The 16485-nt window shown below is 33.2% G+C and overlaps 1 protein-coding gene across 3 annotated transcripts in view; it reads right to left on the reverse strand.

The window, feature by feature from the left end:
* Window positions 1-16485, reverse strand: part of LOC145263789 (spectrin beta chain-like) — a 532547-nt gene that overhangs the window by 164338 nt on the left and 351724 nt on the right. For all 3 annotated transcript variants that reach the window (XM_080120846.1, XM_080120847.1, XM_080120845.1), the window contains exons 39-43: window positions 13121-13251; window positions 11180-11366; window positions 9389-9589; window positions 6293-6523; window positions 2669-2851 (exon numbers count right to left, since the gene is read on the reverse strand). In XM_080120846.1, coding sequence (XP_079976972.1) covers window positions 2669-2851; window positions 6293-6523; window positions 9389-9589; window positions 11180-11366; window positions 13121-13251 — 933 coding nt within the window. The remainder of the gene's footprint in view (window positions 1-2668; window positions 2852-6292; window positions 6524-9388; window positions 9590-11179; window positions 11367-13120; window positions 13252-16485) is intronic.

The following is a 16485-nucleotide window of genomic DNA, read 5'->3' on the forward strand; positions in this document are numbered from 1 at the left end:
CAGACTATTTTTATGAGAAAAAAATGCCTGTCGCAAGTAAAATTAATTCTGTAAACAGTTATGTGCCAATTTTATATCACTTAATGTCCATTAAAATCAACAGATCACGTGACTAAACCTTTTATGTACCTATTTACTATGCCTCCCCACGGGACAGAGTTAGACACCAGGGTCGTTTTTTAACGTGGAGAAAAGGTACAAAAATAAAAATTGTCTCAGTCGTGAAGGATTTCTCCTCCACCGAAAGAGAACAAGAAATGGAAGTGCAGCATCTGAAGAACAGATACTACACTTTGATCACTTTGACCAAAAATTTTGACAAAAATACATCAAAGGATTTTAATTGTAGAAAATGTTTAAATTCAAGAAATTCATAGAATCTTGTTTTATTCAAATGTGAAATACTTGAATTTTTAAACAGAAAATTGTGCTTATATTACGCACTTTAAAATCATTTAAATTATTCAAAACTAACTGAAATGGGAATATCTACTAACATCTATTGTTAAAATTTCAAAACTCAAGGTACAAGGTGCCTTAAATAAGTTTCCAGATTTCTTTTTTGTACAGGCATTTAAAATTACCATAGACTCTTGAAAATTCAGTATGTTATTGCTATACATCTTTTGAGATGACTAACCAATTTTTATGATTTCAGGTTCAAATGAACAGCTACAGCAGGATTTGGAATACACCCTACTAAAGCCTGATTGTCATAGCTAGTGAATTTCAAAAATGCAATCTGGATGTGAGGACACTTAAGAAAGTTATGCAATAAAATTCTGTTTTGAACTTGAAATAAAAATGCCACAGAAACATATGGAATGTTTCGAATTGCTTTTGGACCATCTTGCATGAATCAAGCATCAGTTTTTGAGTGGCATAAGAGATTCAAGAAAAGCAGGGAGCCTGTGAGAGATGATGAGATGTGTGGAAGACGTAAGGAAATCAGAACACCAGAGTTGATTGGCCAAATAAAGAATTTCATAGCTAAGGACTGTCATATGTCTATAGAGATAATAAGTGCACAGTTTGATGTCAGTGTGGGAACTGTACATACAATTATTCGCGAGGAACTGAAAATGCAGAAGATTTGTGCAAAATTTGTCCCAAGGGTACTCTACCCTTGTCACAAACTATTTGACAAAGATAGACATCAAGACGGCAACTCACCCTCCTTATAGTCCAGACCTTGCTTCCTGTGACTCTTGGTTATTCCCTAAGCTAAAGGAAAACCTTAGAGGCTGTCGTTATGAAACAATTGAGGAGATGAAAGGGGCTGTGACGAGAATCATTGACATGATCACACAAGAGAACTTTCAATGGCGCCTTCCAGAAGTTGTCGGAACAGTTCAACAAGTGCATTACAGCTGGAGAAAATTACTTCTAAGGAGACTAGAGTTTTGTGTGCGTACTATAATATACTATCAATAAAAGTGCTCATACGTAAACAGCTGGAATCTTATTAGAGGCATCTCGTATGTGCAGCCTTCATCCTCTCTCTGCCCTCTATACATAAACCTATATTAAACTAAATATAGCCATATTACTCTTATACACTTATTAACAGCTGTGTTCCATAAAATGCATAATGATTAATTAGTTTAGGAGTGAATCTTATGAACTGGATCAGCATCCATGGTCAAGAAAGACCATCAAACTGGATCAGCATCCATGGTCAAGAAAGACCATCAAGCTGGATCAGCATCCATGGTCAAGAAAGACCATCAAGCTGGATCAGCATCCATGGTCAAGAAAGACCATCAAGCTGGATCAGCATCCATGGTCAAGAAAGACCATCAAGCTGGATCAGCATCCATGGTCAAGAAAGACCATCAAGCTGGCGACAAAAGGCAAGTACTGCCAGCTTTGCTCTACTTTTCTGAAACCTACACCTTATATTAGAATCACATCAGAAGGCTGGAGGCAGTGCAGCAACGCCATCTCAGGAGAATAATGAAAATCAGGTGGAATGATTATGTGACAAACGTAGAAGATCTACAAAGAGCACATACGGACAACATAGAAGCAATGCTTGCAACCACACAACTGCGTTGGACTGGTCATGTTCTAAGAATGGCAGATGACAGAATCCCGAAGATGCTCCCCTATGGAGAACTAGAGAATGGCACCAGAAGAGTGGATGGGCAAAAACTTTGGTCCGACGATGCAGTTAAATGTCGCCTAACGGAAATGGCCATTGATATCTTAAACTGGGAAGCACAAGCAAGTGACTGAGGGAGTTGGTGCAGCAGTCGACACAGGAGGACAGTGGTGATCGAGAATAGGAGAGAGGTCCCAGTCCAACAAAGACACTTCCGAAGACACAATCCCAGCTGTTTCGCATGTGCTACCCGTGAAAAGATATTCCACGCGAGGAGAGAAGAGCTTTAATATCAACGGTCACCCATTTAGTACTGACCAGGTTGAATGTTGCTTAACTTCAGTGATCCAGTGGGAACCGGTGTGTCAAAGTGATTATGCCATACAGAAATATAAATATACACATCAATCAATTTATATAAATAGAGAAGATTAAAAATTTGAAAAACGTTCTTAACATTTGTTTTTTTTGTTTTTTTTTTACTAATGTACAAGTAAACTAACCAAAGAGAATTCTTCTGGCCTCAAGAACTGAACCTGTCAAATTCAAAATCCAGGAATTTACCTCAAAGTGCTCATAGTCTTCACCATATTCTTCAGACATAGCAATCTGCATTTGTTCTGCAATCCATTGATCAAACTCATGGCTTTCACGCCAATAAGCATGTAATTTCTTGGATTCTTCCAGTTTGGCCCGTTGTTCTGCGGAGAGACGCTTCAACTGATTCAACTTTTCATACAAACCATCCTAAAGAAAAAAAAAACAAAAAAACAATATTCAGACATTGGAAAGACGACAGGAATCATTTCTTTGTTTATTTTTTTTTTTTAAAGGAAGTAAACATGGTTCAATAACTGATAATATCAATATATTAGCAAGAAAATAAAAAGTGATAACTAGCGTAATGACAACAGCACATTCTTTACATTGTTTTGACTCTCGAGTATATTTCAGACACAGTTAATCAACCTAGAACCACATCACTATCTAAAAACATAAGATATTAACGAATATATACTAGAGAGTCAAAACAATGAAAAGAATATGCTGTTGTTCTGGCCATAGTGATAACTAGGGCTGTGACAATAGAATATCCTTTTCATTCTTTTGACTCTCGGACATATATCCGACACAGTTAGACACATTTAAACAACCGAGAACAAGATCCATCTATATAAAAATATATAAGATATTAACGAATATATACTAGAGAGTCAAAACAATGAAAAGAATATGCTGTTGTCACAGCCCTAGTGATAACATACAAACATCAGGTTGCCTAAGAGTACTATTATCTAGACTAGCAGTAACCCAGGGAAATTTCACAGTTACTGTCTTTTACCTGTAGAATTTACAGTTAATGTTATTCTATTTGAGGTAATACAATCATAAGCAATTAATATAATGTGACTAAAACTTTTCTAATAACCCTTATTGTAATTTCGATAAAAAATCCATCGATGGATTTTCATTCTAGAAAATGTCTAAATTTAGGAAATTCATGAAATCTAGCTTAAATTAATTCAAATCTGAAATACTTTTGTTGTTTTTGACTTCACAAAACATGATTGAGTTTTGCAAAGGGAAGAAAAAAAAAACCCCCATAACATCAATGTTTAGTACATTTTAGGTTAGGAAGACAATATCTTCAGACTACCTGATCTGGTAGCACCAATCCAAACACATTGGAATTGTTTTTTTTTTTTTTTTCTTTTAAATCAAGTAGACGTAGTTCAATAAGTGAAAATATCAATATACTAGTAAGAAAGTGAAAACGTACATATGAACATCAATTACCGTAGGTTATTATTATATAGATTAGAATGGGAAATTACATGGTTATTGTTTTAACCTATCTACATAACATACGGTTAATGATATTTGATTTATAATTATACATTTATGTAACGTTTAATAATAAGTATTATTTTAACTGATCAAGCAGAATATATATATATATATATATATATAATGTGTGTGTGCATACATACATAATGCATATATATACGTACGCGCGCGCATACATATATATAATGTATATATACAGTTGTGCACCTAGACTACACTCCAAATTATAATACCTATTATGACGTATTTGCTAACATATACGGTTCTTCAATACCTGACAATCTCGTTAAAAATGCGTCATGTGCACCAAACTTGAGCACGAACTCATTTTCAATCCTGAGTCATGCTCACTCAACATTCCATTTAAAGATCTTGGAGACTATTCACGTTCGATTGAGAAGGCCTTCTCTCTATAAGCAGAGGGAATATCACTTAAGTTTACGTGGGATTAACCTGTAGGATATTCGGAAAATATCTTAACGGTCCTTTATTTTAATAGTCCCCCCCCTTATTTCACCCATTACGCAACGTAACTTTATTCTTATAATGTACATATTTTCGATATTTCCTTTTTGAATTCCTTTATTCAGCTTTGAGAAAAAGAGAGGGAAACCGGTCAGCTTAGTCCCCCCCTTTATTTTTCTTTCCCCTTCTTCTGCCCTTTTTCTTTATTTTTTATGTGCTTTACGTATTTTTCTTTCAATAACGAATTATAAAATCCCTTCATGATTGCAATAATTAAATTCTGTACCCACAAAGAATCATGATTATATATATATATATATATATACTTTATTTCCTTATAATATATACCAATCCTTCTTTAAGAAGCTCAATGTAATTAAATGAAATTCAAAATGGCATAATGGAAACATAAGGTATTTACAGCTTCTATCCAATTTTTGGATTTTAATCATGTCAAAATGCACTTCATTTCCTTTTGATGGATTGCTTGTTGCTATTTCTTTTGATGAGTTAAGGGCAAAATAAATTCACTAATTGATTAAGTGATCGATTTTGTGCTATGAAATAGATACTGTCAAGAATTGTAAATGTCAACTGAATTAGAGGAATAAATTATAAGATGGTCAACATCATGAACTTTGCAATATAGACTTGTCATTCATTCACTAATATATATAAAAATAACATTTTTTTTTACCATTTTTAGCAATTTACTATTTAATTTAACTTTTACAAGGCTGATTTTACTCTCTACTTCTGGAGAGGTTGTTATGGGGAAGATAACTAGGGATGAATTTTAAAGATGGCGAAATGAGGCGATCCTTATTTCCTCATAAAATTTGAAATATTACCTTTTCACTAAGTGACATGTATATCTTATTTTTTAATTAGGTTGAATTCTGGATAAGCACAAAAAATTAATCAAAATTAACATTGAGAAAAACATTTTGTTTAAAAATGGTAAAGTGACTTATGTGCATAAAGAACACTAGTTTCTGTTTTACACAAAGGGCAACTGAGAGTTCATACCTTTTACCCATAGTATAAGCATGCAATTTAATTGATAGGATTTGAATTGACTGAGCAATTTTATAATCTGTGATAAAACTATTTTATACAAGTTTTTAATAAAGGATAATATATATATATATATATATATATATATATATATATGTACATATAATATAAGCGAAGCTGAATCATTGTAAATAACCTTCTTTCTTCAGATACACTTTGGATCTATGATCTATATGAACTACTCTTTCATTCTCTCATACTTATTCCGTCACCATTTCTCTCTCTCTATCATACATATATAGTTTAAAGAAGCTTTGAGTAAAAAAATGTAAAAATAAAAAATGCAGTTTAAATTCCGACACAAAAAAAAACACACAAAAAAAATTTAACTATCACAGACTAAGCACTTATATATATATATATATATATATATATATATATATATATATATATAAAAATGGTGCTTTAAGAGTTTCTGCCAATTTTATTTACATTAGATTAATACACACTTAAGCAGTTCACATTGAAGAATTCTCTGGCATGCTAAAGAAAACATCAGAATATATCCTCAAAATACCATCGAGGACACAGATATTCAACTTACAGAAAAAAAAAAAAGGATCCTGATTAGTGATTTTCTAAAGTCCAAAATTAAGATACATTTCAATTACAGAAAAAAAAAAAATCGAATGATTTTTTTTTGGCTAAAATGTTTGCACTTAGAGTGGTTTTTGAAACATTTTATCTGTTCATTTTATATTTTTAATTTTATAAATAGTGCTTTAAGAGCTCCTGCCAATTTTATATATATATAAACTACATAAAATGTAAATAAAAATGTTCAAAAAATTATCTTACCTGAGTTTTCCTGATCATCGAGGGATCATTGTAACCAATTTTTATCAACCGGGTGGCTTCTTTGCCTAGTCCATTGGCCACACCCTGGTAAGTTTGGCGGTCAGTTTCTAATACTTTGTTCTTGGCCAGTAAACGGTCAGCAGCATTCTCATCTTTACCATAATCATTGCTTGACAGAATATTGATCTTGTAATCTATCCAGGACATTACTTCTGTCACTTCAGATAAATACTGAAAAAGAAAAAACAATATTTTATCCACTTGTTTATTTATGCACCTCTTTCACTGTTCCATACTCTACCTCATCCTTATTAAATACCCATGAAAGTTTCAGGCGATTAACAATAAAGTAACCCCTTTCTCAAAGGGAGATGGCAAAGCCTGGGAGGATGCACCTCCTAGAATTGCATAGCACCAAAGTCATATCTCAGCCAACATAGAACAAGCCATCTCAACAATGGCGTAGACTATGGTGGGTTTGGCATATTAACCCTTTTCAGGTTATTTAATGCCGAATTCAGTGATTTTGAAGAACAATATTTTAATAGAATATACATTTTTTTTCAAGTCGGTTTCTATTTAACCGATAGTTGGGACCCTAAAAGGTACTACTACTCCAGGTCAGAGTGGACTTGGGAACAATAGCAATTAAAGGGTGGCTCTACACTCCTCAAAGCCCACAAGCTGGGGCCTCACCATCGGAGATAGTTTAAATTTTCCTCAGTGAATTAGACATTTTTATTTCTTTCTTTTTCCTCATAGTTGTTTTAGTTAATAAATCAATATTTCTACATTTTAAAGACACCGAAAATATGAAAACAGTAAAACCCATTTGAATAGCCGCTTTCAGGGCTGAAGTTATTGTTTTGTCCTTGTTTTCAAAAATGAAAAACATATCAAATAAAACACTGATCTTTGGTGTCTTTAAAATGTAGAAATATTGATCACACACACATACATACATATATATATATGTATACACACACATACACACTTACAATATACCGCTTCATTGGGAACAAACATTTTAATGCTCATCTTAAACAACAGCTTAGTTTTTTACTATATAAATGTACAATTGGTCCATTTATGTAGAAGTATATAAAAATATCAGTAAAGGATCAAAACAATTGTACGATTGTATAGTAAATAAAACTTTTTTTTTTTTTTTTTACACAGTGATCACCACTTATCAAGGCCCGGAAGCCACTCAGGGATAAGGGTTATTGCAAGTACATCACGTTAGTGAGGAGATTTTATGAAGTGTTTAATTAGGGGGGCGGTTCATTAGGAATTTGTTAACATTAGACTTGAAGACATCCAAGTTGTAGTCCGGAGGGAAGCAGGCAGACGGAACAGAGTTCCACAGGCGTGCAGTTCTAAGAAAGAAGCTTTGCTCATGAAATCCGCGTTTTGATTTAGGCAGAGATATAGAGTGGGGGAAATTTTTCACAGTGGATTCAGCTAGACTAAACCTTTTTTTTTTTTTTTTTAGATGATTAGTATTAGCATTGCACTCTCAAACTATCTAAATGAACTTTGTGTTATTAATATCGATATTTACAAAATCAGAAAACTTTCATTTCAACAGTATATATGAGAGACTCTCCTATTGATTTTGACGCATGAGCTTCCGCCACAACTGTTAAGTTATTCAGAAATCCACAGAGGCTTTGTTAATAGTGGTGGAGGCTTTGTTAATAGTGGTGGAGGCTTTGTTAATAGTGGTGGAGGCTTTGTTAATAGTGGTGGAGGCTTTGTTAATAGTGGTGGAGGCTTTGTTAATAGTGGTGAAGGCTTTGTTAATAGTGGTGAAGGCTTTGTTAATAGTGGTGAAGGCTTTGTTAATAGTGGTGAAGGCTTTGTTAATAGTGGTGAAGGCTTTGTTAATAGTGGTGAAGGCTTTGTTAATAGTGGTGAAGGCTTTGTTAATAGTGGTGAAGGCTTTGTTAATAGTGGTGAAGGCTTTGTTAATAGTGGTGAAGGCTTTGTTAATAGTGGTGGAGGCTTTGTTAATAGTGGTGGAGGCTTTGTTAATAGTGGTGGAGGCTTTGTTAATAGTGGTGGAGGCTTTGTTAATAGTGGTGGAGGCTTTGTTAATAGTGGTGGAGGCTTTGTTAATAGTGGTGGAGGCTTTGTTAATAGTGGTGAAGGCTTTGTTAATAGTGGTGGAGGCTTTGTTAATAGTGGTGGAGGCTTTGTTAATAGTGGTGAAGGCTTTGTTAATAGTGGTGAAGGCTTTGTTAATAGTGGTGAAGGCTTTGTTAATAGTGGTGAAGGCTTTGTTAATAGTGGTGAAGGCTTTGTTAATAGTGGTGAAGGCTTTGTGTAGAATCAACCACACTTTTTGTTATTACTGCTACTCCTTGTCGGTGTTGACGACTGCCACAAGACAAAGCATAAAGTACAACTCTTTTTTACATCAGAGTTTCCTTCTCCTAGATGCATGTCTTAATGAAGACTGGAGGCGCATCTCTTCCAGTTAATTAATGCACCCACAGATACCAACCTGGAAATTTCTATGACTATATATATATATACGTTTAAATGAAAAAAATGTAAATACAAAAATATATGAAAAAAATTTTTTTTTCTTAAAATTAGAAAAATAATGTATGGCAAAATGAAAATATTAATATCTATATATGAATACAAAATTGGAAAATTTCCACATTTATTTACCAGCAATGCTTCAAGCAAAATATCTTTCCCTCTTTTAATATATATATAATTTAAATGAAAAATGTAAATACAAAAAGAAATTCTCAAAAATATTTAATTTTAATAAAAAATTTTAAATTCGAAAAAAGAGTGAAAATATTTCTTCATTTTAGTACAAAATTGGAAAACTTTCATTTAAACTATTATTAATTATTATTAATTATTTATACTAATAATTTAAATGAAAAACATGTAGATAAAGAAATCAGAAAATATTTTTTAATTAAAAAAAAAAAAAAAGACGCATGGCAGAATGAAAATATTAATATAATTTCAGTACAAAACTGGAAAATTTTCCTCTCGACAGTATAATTTAAATGAAAAATGTAGACAAAAAGAAATGAGAAAATTTTTGTTTTTTGATTTAAAAAATACCTTCTGAGTTTGTAAAGACAAATCCAGATTCTTCTTTCTCGTCTTTGATTTGCTAAGAAGATCATCCCAAGAGAGCTGCAGATCTTGACATTTGTCCTTTATAGACTTAGAAGCAAAGTGATCTCCCTTGACCAATCCGTTGCCATGTGACAAGACTTTCTCAATCATTGGCTGATGACCTTGAATCTCAACATCCACTTTCTGCAAAGACAAAAGTAAATTCAACTCAATTTCTCTGCAACATTCGACCCCCCCCCTAAGGAGGGGGGGGGTATAGTCAGCTACCGTACTACCTAATTTCCAGCATTGCTGTGACTGGAAGCGGTAATAAGGCAAATCAGTTTTTTTTGTGAAGCAATTTAATGAAATAAAATATAAGAAAATGACATTATCGAAAAATATACAATAAAATTTAACAAAATTATACAGATAAAAATAACACAATTATTCTTTATTTGCAATTTTAATAACTAAAAGTTTTTATTTTATTTGAAATTTTATAAGAAATATATTTATGAAATTATAAAAATAAGTTTTTTTTTAATTTATATAATATATGCTTATGAATGTACAAAAATGAAATTATTGAAATCAAAATAACAGAATTTAAAAAATCATAAAAGAAAAAAGTATCCAATACATAATATTCCCAAAATAGTTGGCTCTGATTGTTACCATCACAAAAATTCTTGTAGACAACCATTGAAAAAGACTAATTTTGTTATTTTTTATTAAAAGATATTAGGAGCCTAAGTTCCATATAGCCAAAATCCAGAAGAAACTAGCCACAAAAGCGGCAGCACATCTGTTTGTCATATCAGGTGCAAGAATCACAGAAAGTTAAGACCGTGTGTTTAAAGCTAGATTTTTATTTTTCATGTGGCATTAATTTGCATCTGAGAGAAATAGCTCCTTTAAGGAGGACCAACAGATGAATGCTTGTCAGTCGAGAGAAATCATCGAAGTTGAGATCTTTTGGTGTGAATTACAGTGTTAGTGAAAAGGAGTTCTGTAAGTTGTCCTTTTCAACTTACAGCTCCATATTACCAAAAACAAAAAAATCCGACATGTTGATGTAAACATAAACTTTGCAAAACTGTCTCCCTGAAACTGAATATGAAATTAGTATAAGCAATGCACTCATTAACTCAAATGACAAAGGGGAAAGAATTGCCGTTTTCTGAGTCAGAATATATCCATCTAACACTTATCATTGGTTAAGTGTTGACCTTGAAGTAGTATTTTTATTTTAGCTCCTTACATTAAGTGGCTTCATGCCTTTTCTGAAGCGATTTTCATTTAAAAAATCTAGGTTGAAGTATTTACCTCATGAAACTAGAGTTCATGATTAAGTTAATGAAGAAAATCTTTTTTAATGAAGATCTTTTTTTTATTATATATATTGTAGAGGTGGAATCGAACCCAAGACGCCCAGTTACAAGACCGGAATGGCATCACACCCCCATAGAAGTAGACTCGCCTGCTTGCATAAGAGGCATTAGCGGTCTACTTAAACAAGACATTCACGGTAACAAGTGTGCTTTCAAATATACGTTGTCTTGCCGACACTTTACACATAAAAAACAATGTTAAACCAAATGATGAATAAAAAAAAAAAATTTAAAAAAAAATAGATAGCTGAGTTGGAGTACTCCGCTCATGAATCTAGAGTTAGTGATTAACTTAATAAAGTACAGTTTTTCTTTTATGAAGTCTTTCTTTTTCCTTACGGAAATGTTATACCAAATGATAAAAAAAAAAAAAAAAAAAAAAAAAAAATTAAAATCAAACCTGGTGTTTTGTATGAAGATTTTGGGCTTCCAACAGATTCTTTCCATAATTAGTTGAAATGACTCCATGCAGACGTTCTTTAATCCATTGCAACTCGCTGTCAGCATCAAAATTGAACTGATGCCAGGCCAATGCCTGCTGAAGAGTCTCTTTACGAGCAGCCATATGAGGATACAGTTTACTGAATCTGTAGATGAAAAACAAGAATGTGAAATATCTCAATTGCCTAAACTTTGTCAAAAAAGTACTATTTATTGAATCCATTTCAAACTCTTGTCAAGAATTCCCTCTATATTAAAAAAGAAAAAGTTGTATGCTGTATGTACCAGTGACGAAACGAAAATATATTAAAAAATAAAAACAAAGCATATAAATTGATCAAGTAGTTTTATTTTTAGAAATAAAACCATTTTAGTTGATTAATGGGAATCTGTAGGGATGAAAAAATAAATTTGACAATGAATTATTGAGTTATCTCCCTTTACTTATGACTCTTCATCTGAAAGTACTTCTTTTAAACTCCTCAGCCTATCATTCACAGGAAACAGGATTTGGAACATTTACATTGAAAGCATTGCCAGGACCACTGCGAAGAAGGTAGGCTCTCTCTACCATGCTAGAAAGCTACTAACGCCCAAAAGTATCCTGTATAAGGCCACCATTTGCCCATGTATGACGTATTGTTGTCATATTTGAGCTGGTGCATCTGCTACTAGTCTCTCGCTCCTAGACAAGGTTCAAAAGAGAGTCTCCAACTTGATAGGTCCTGAACTGTCATCTAAGCTGCAGCCTCTGACCCACTGATGAAATGTTGCATCCCTCTGTCTGTTCTACAAGTATTTTAATGGAGAATGCTCTGACGAACTGCAAGCACTTGTGCCCCCATGATGTAAATACCCTCGACAAACTTGACAAGCAGCTAAATCCCACCCCTACACAGTAGAGATCCCTAGATGTAAGAGAGCTTTCTACTCCAGTAATTTCTTCCCCAGAACCACTAAACTTTGGAATGTACTTCCAGGTCCCTGCTTCCCCAACTGTACTGACATGCAGAAGTTCAAGTGTAATGTGAACCAACATCTTGCTACCCAACTCCCTACACAGTATTACAGTAGCTTATGTCCCTGATAGTACACCAAAGTGGCAATGTGCCTTGTTTGGGATAAAAATGTAATTAAACAAAAAAAAAACTTTACTTTTTTAAAAAAATTGTATTGTTTTCAAAATGGCGGACAAGAAAACTGCTTTTCTGTTACTCATAAAATTTGATTTTCTTATTTAAAAATATAACAACTTGGTCAATTTACATAATTTTTGGAATATATTTTCATTTCAGTATGATATAAATTTGTATGTACATCCTACAGATTTTTATATATCAATATAGGGAGAATACTGGACGAGAACCAATAAAAATTAATGCAGAAAACTTTGTTAAACTTAGGGACATGTAACACATGATAGTACTACATTCACAAATACAAAGTAATAAATTAGATTAAGAAAAAAAATTCAATTTATTTGGATTTACAGTTAGTATAAATTAAATGTTTACAATTAGCAAAAAATATGACAGCAAATAATAAAAATACACCCCTCCCCTTCCTTGTATTTTGGATTCTTGATGGAAATTTAATAGAGATGTATCATTTCACCAATTAAGAAGGACAGCCATCTTAAATTCTTCGCTCTACTTGGCAGTCCCACTTTGGCTTCTTATTTTCATAAGAAGGGAAACTTCTCTCTCAAAATTATGAAAGACATTATACCATCCCAGATATTTTCATTAATATTTAGCAAAACGTCCAATATTTATTGACTTTTTATGTGAAAAATCTCTTCAAAATTAAATAGATTTTACAAACAAATACTTTCTTTTATTGTTCTGATCTTTTTGCACTGCTATCAGCCTTCATAAAAATACCCTGAAACTTTATTCACCTTTCTTTGAATTCCCTCAGCGAAAGGAGATTTCCATCTTTTCCATAACAATCAGCGCTTGTGATGCTCTTGCTTTCTTCTGTCACTAGCTCAAGATTTTTTCCAACCATATTGAACTCATTCTCCAAGACCTGGAAAATAGAAAAAAATTTAAATATATTAAATATTGTTTTAGAGACTGGGCATTTTCAGGCCATTGTTTTAGAGCAGTAAATGAAGTTATCCCTCGGCATGGCTATACACTGCATTCTTATTCAAAGATTTCTAGATCAGAAAGGAAATGATAGTCTGCTTCTAATAATTTGAACAAACTATGAACATCCCATCAAAACAAAAATATCAAATTGAAAATTTTTAAATCTATAATATAGCCCATCCTCTTCTCCAAAAAGTTAGAGACATACCCGAATGGTGCATGTACCTGCCTTCTCATGTAATCCTAAAATCTATCATGCAAGAGCCATCTGACCAAATAACAAATCTATGGTGAACTTCTATATGCATTATCTATTATCAGAGTAAGATGCGTCTTCAATTTGCAGGTCATTGTTTTAGAGCAGTAAAAAAAGATATTCCTTGCCTACTTCTGTGGAACCCACTTCAGAAGTAGAATGCTCACATACCCAGGTGTCATTGCAGGGGATGAAAATGTTGAGAGGCAGGACCTGGAAGCAGTCATACGGGATCAGGACATCTAGTGTGAGCATGTGAACTCCATCTTGACTAAAGATAATGATGATACAAAGAATGGTGCACCTTATAATGATGCTACTTCTGCTAACAGCACTTATATAGATATACCACCAGACCAGATGAATTCTGGTCCTGGCATCCAGCAAGACAAAGAAAATACTAGATTAAAGATGAACTATGACAGTTTAGGGATTACTTGCGGCAAGGAAAATTAAGGTTTGAGAGGTAGAAGGGTACTTCACTGAAATACTGATATTTCATATAGAAATCAAGTGTTTGCCTCACAAAGGAGTAAAAACATTTTTTTTCCAGATATCAAGTGCAAGAAGGGGAGGGGGAAATACCTAGACACTATCACTTCAAGGATTATTTGTGGTGCTTATATATTTGATCTAGTGTGTATATAAAATATATATATATATTAAAAACTTTAAAGACTATATATATATATATATATATATATATATATATATATATATATATAATTGACTTAGTATTTATTAGTGATGAGATTATTCCAATATTTTTCCATAATTCCGATACATTTTTTTTTTTACAAAGGGATCACCACTTATCAAGACCTGGAGGCCACTCGAGGATAAGGGTTATTGAGTGTACAGTAGTCAATGGGGTAATTTCTTAATAATCGTTAGTAGCAGAAATTTGGTAATTTGGATTATTTAATGAGACGGTTCATCAAGAATTTGTTTACATTGGACTTGAAGACAACCAAATTGTAGTCAGCTGGAAAACAGACTAACGGAAGAGAGTTCCACAGGCGTGCAGTTCTGTGAAAGAAGTTTTGTTCATAAAATCTACATTTAGGCACAGATAAAGAGTGAGGAAAATTATTGACAGTGGTTTCAGCTAGATGGGGGGGGGGGTTGAGAAAGATTACTGATTTCGTACTAAATTACAGATTTAGATTCTTTATAAGTGTTTCAATATTTAACTATGAAGTTATTTTTCCCAGATTATCATAAAAACACATGTTAAATGTGCAGATATTTTCTTAAACGTAAAAACACAATTGTGTGTATGTGTTGTGGTGGTGGTGGTGGTGGTGGGGGGTCTATAGATTTAATTTTACTGAGTTTTAAATCAATAAATATTTATGATTTTATGATTAACACTAGCAGTGGAAGATTTGGTTTCAAACAAAGTCTAATAAAAAGATAAATAAGCACAAATTTTCCAGATTCCAATACCCCAAAAGATTATTTTTCCGATTCCAATTCCATCCCTACACTAGTATTTATATTGGAACAAATTACTTGGTAGTTAAAATAGCACGGATTCTAGAAATAATAGTAAACGAATGTGAAGAACATCTTTTAGAGATTTTCCAAGCACCCGTGGCGCAGTGGTTAGAGTACTGGGAAAAATCAGTTGTAAAAGTGATATTCTCCTGAAGGTTAAAGGTTCAATCCTCCGTGTGAGCGACCGAAAAATACATTTGCAAATTACTTAGGACCTCTATCCAGTCATGGCTGACAGAACAAGAGCACGCTACTCCTGTGAAGTAAATAAAGGGTTCCGTTTGAAATTAGCAAGTTTGAAAGAAACATTCCAGAGTTCAACAAGATACACCTGAAGAAGGTCGGAGGTTATATCGACCAAAACATTGTGAAAATCACACTCAAGATGAGACAGTAGTCTAATGAATAATAATACATCTTTTAGGGTTTATTTGATGAAATATTTAATTTGTATATATATATATATATATATATTTCAGAACTTTAGATGTGGATTGATAATTTCTATTATTTGGATGACTTTGGCCCATGGTTTATCAGGTTTGTATTTTAACATGTAATTATCTGACTCCATAAAATAAATAAGACAGACATTAAATTTTAAAAGTGAAAAAAAAACAGCTTTATTTATTAATGGACTGTAAGTGGAAAGTGTTCGTTTTAGTGGTGGAGGAGAAAGTTTGTGAATGTATGAGGAAAAGGTCAACGTGGAGAGAAATCAACAGAAAGAGAATGTTCGTTTGTTTTGTACTTATCGGTTTAGGTGTGAATGAAGGTGCTCGGCCTGCAACCTGGGAGCAGAGTTGGCTTCATTCCACTAGTGTCTTTTTTTTCTTCTTCACATCTATTAAACGCACTTGTGTAGCGAGACGAAGTTCCCTTCAAATCTTACTGCTGAAATCCTCCTTGTTCGTAAAATTTGGAGTTTTTATACTTCTGCCGAGGCTCCCAGCGGCAATAAAAAATTCACTTTTCTTTTTAGGTGCCAAAGTTTCCCATTAGTTCACAATCATATTTTATTATTCATTCTCTTTTTCTTTTTCAAACGGAAGCCTTGCGTTGAGCCAATGCATACAAGACTTTTTTTATTCAGTCTCTGACCATGAAAAACACCCGTCTAGCCGAATCCACTGTGAAAAATTTCCCCCACTCTTTATCTGTGCCTAGATCAAAACGTGGATTCCATGAACAAAGCTTTTTTAGAACTGCACACCTGTGGAACTCTGTTCCGTCTGCCTGCTTCCCACCGGACTACAACTTGGATGTGTTCAAGTCCAATGTTAACAAATTCCTAATAAACCGCCCCCTTAAGTAAACACTTCATCAAATCTCCACACTAACGTAATGTATTTGCAATAACCCTTATCCCTGAGTGGCTTTCGGGCCTTGATAAGTGGTGATCACTGTAAAAAA

This window comes from Euprymna scolopes, chromosome 39 (genome assembly GCF_053919585.1).
Source record: "Euprymna scolopes isolate OS-2025 chromosome 39, ASM5391958v1, whole genome shotgun sequence".
NCBI classification, from domain to species: domain Eukaryota; kingdom Metazoa; phylum Mollusca; class Cephalopoda; order Sepiida; family Sepiolidae; genus Euprymna; species Euprymna scolopes.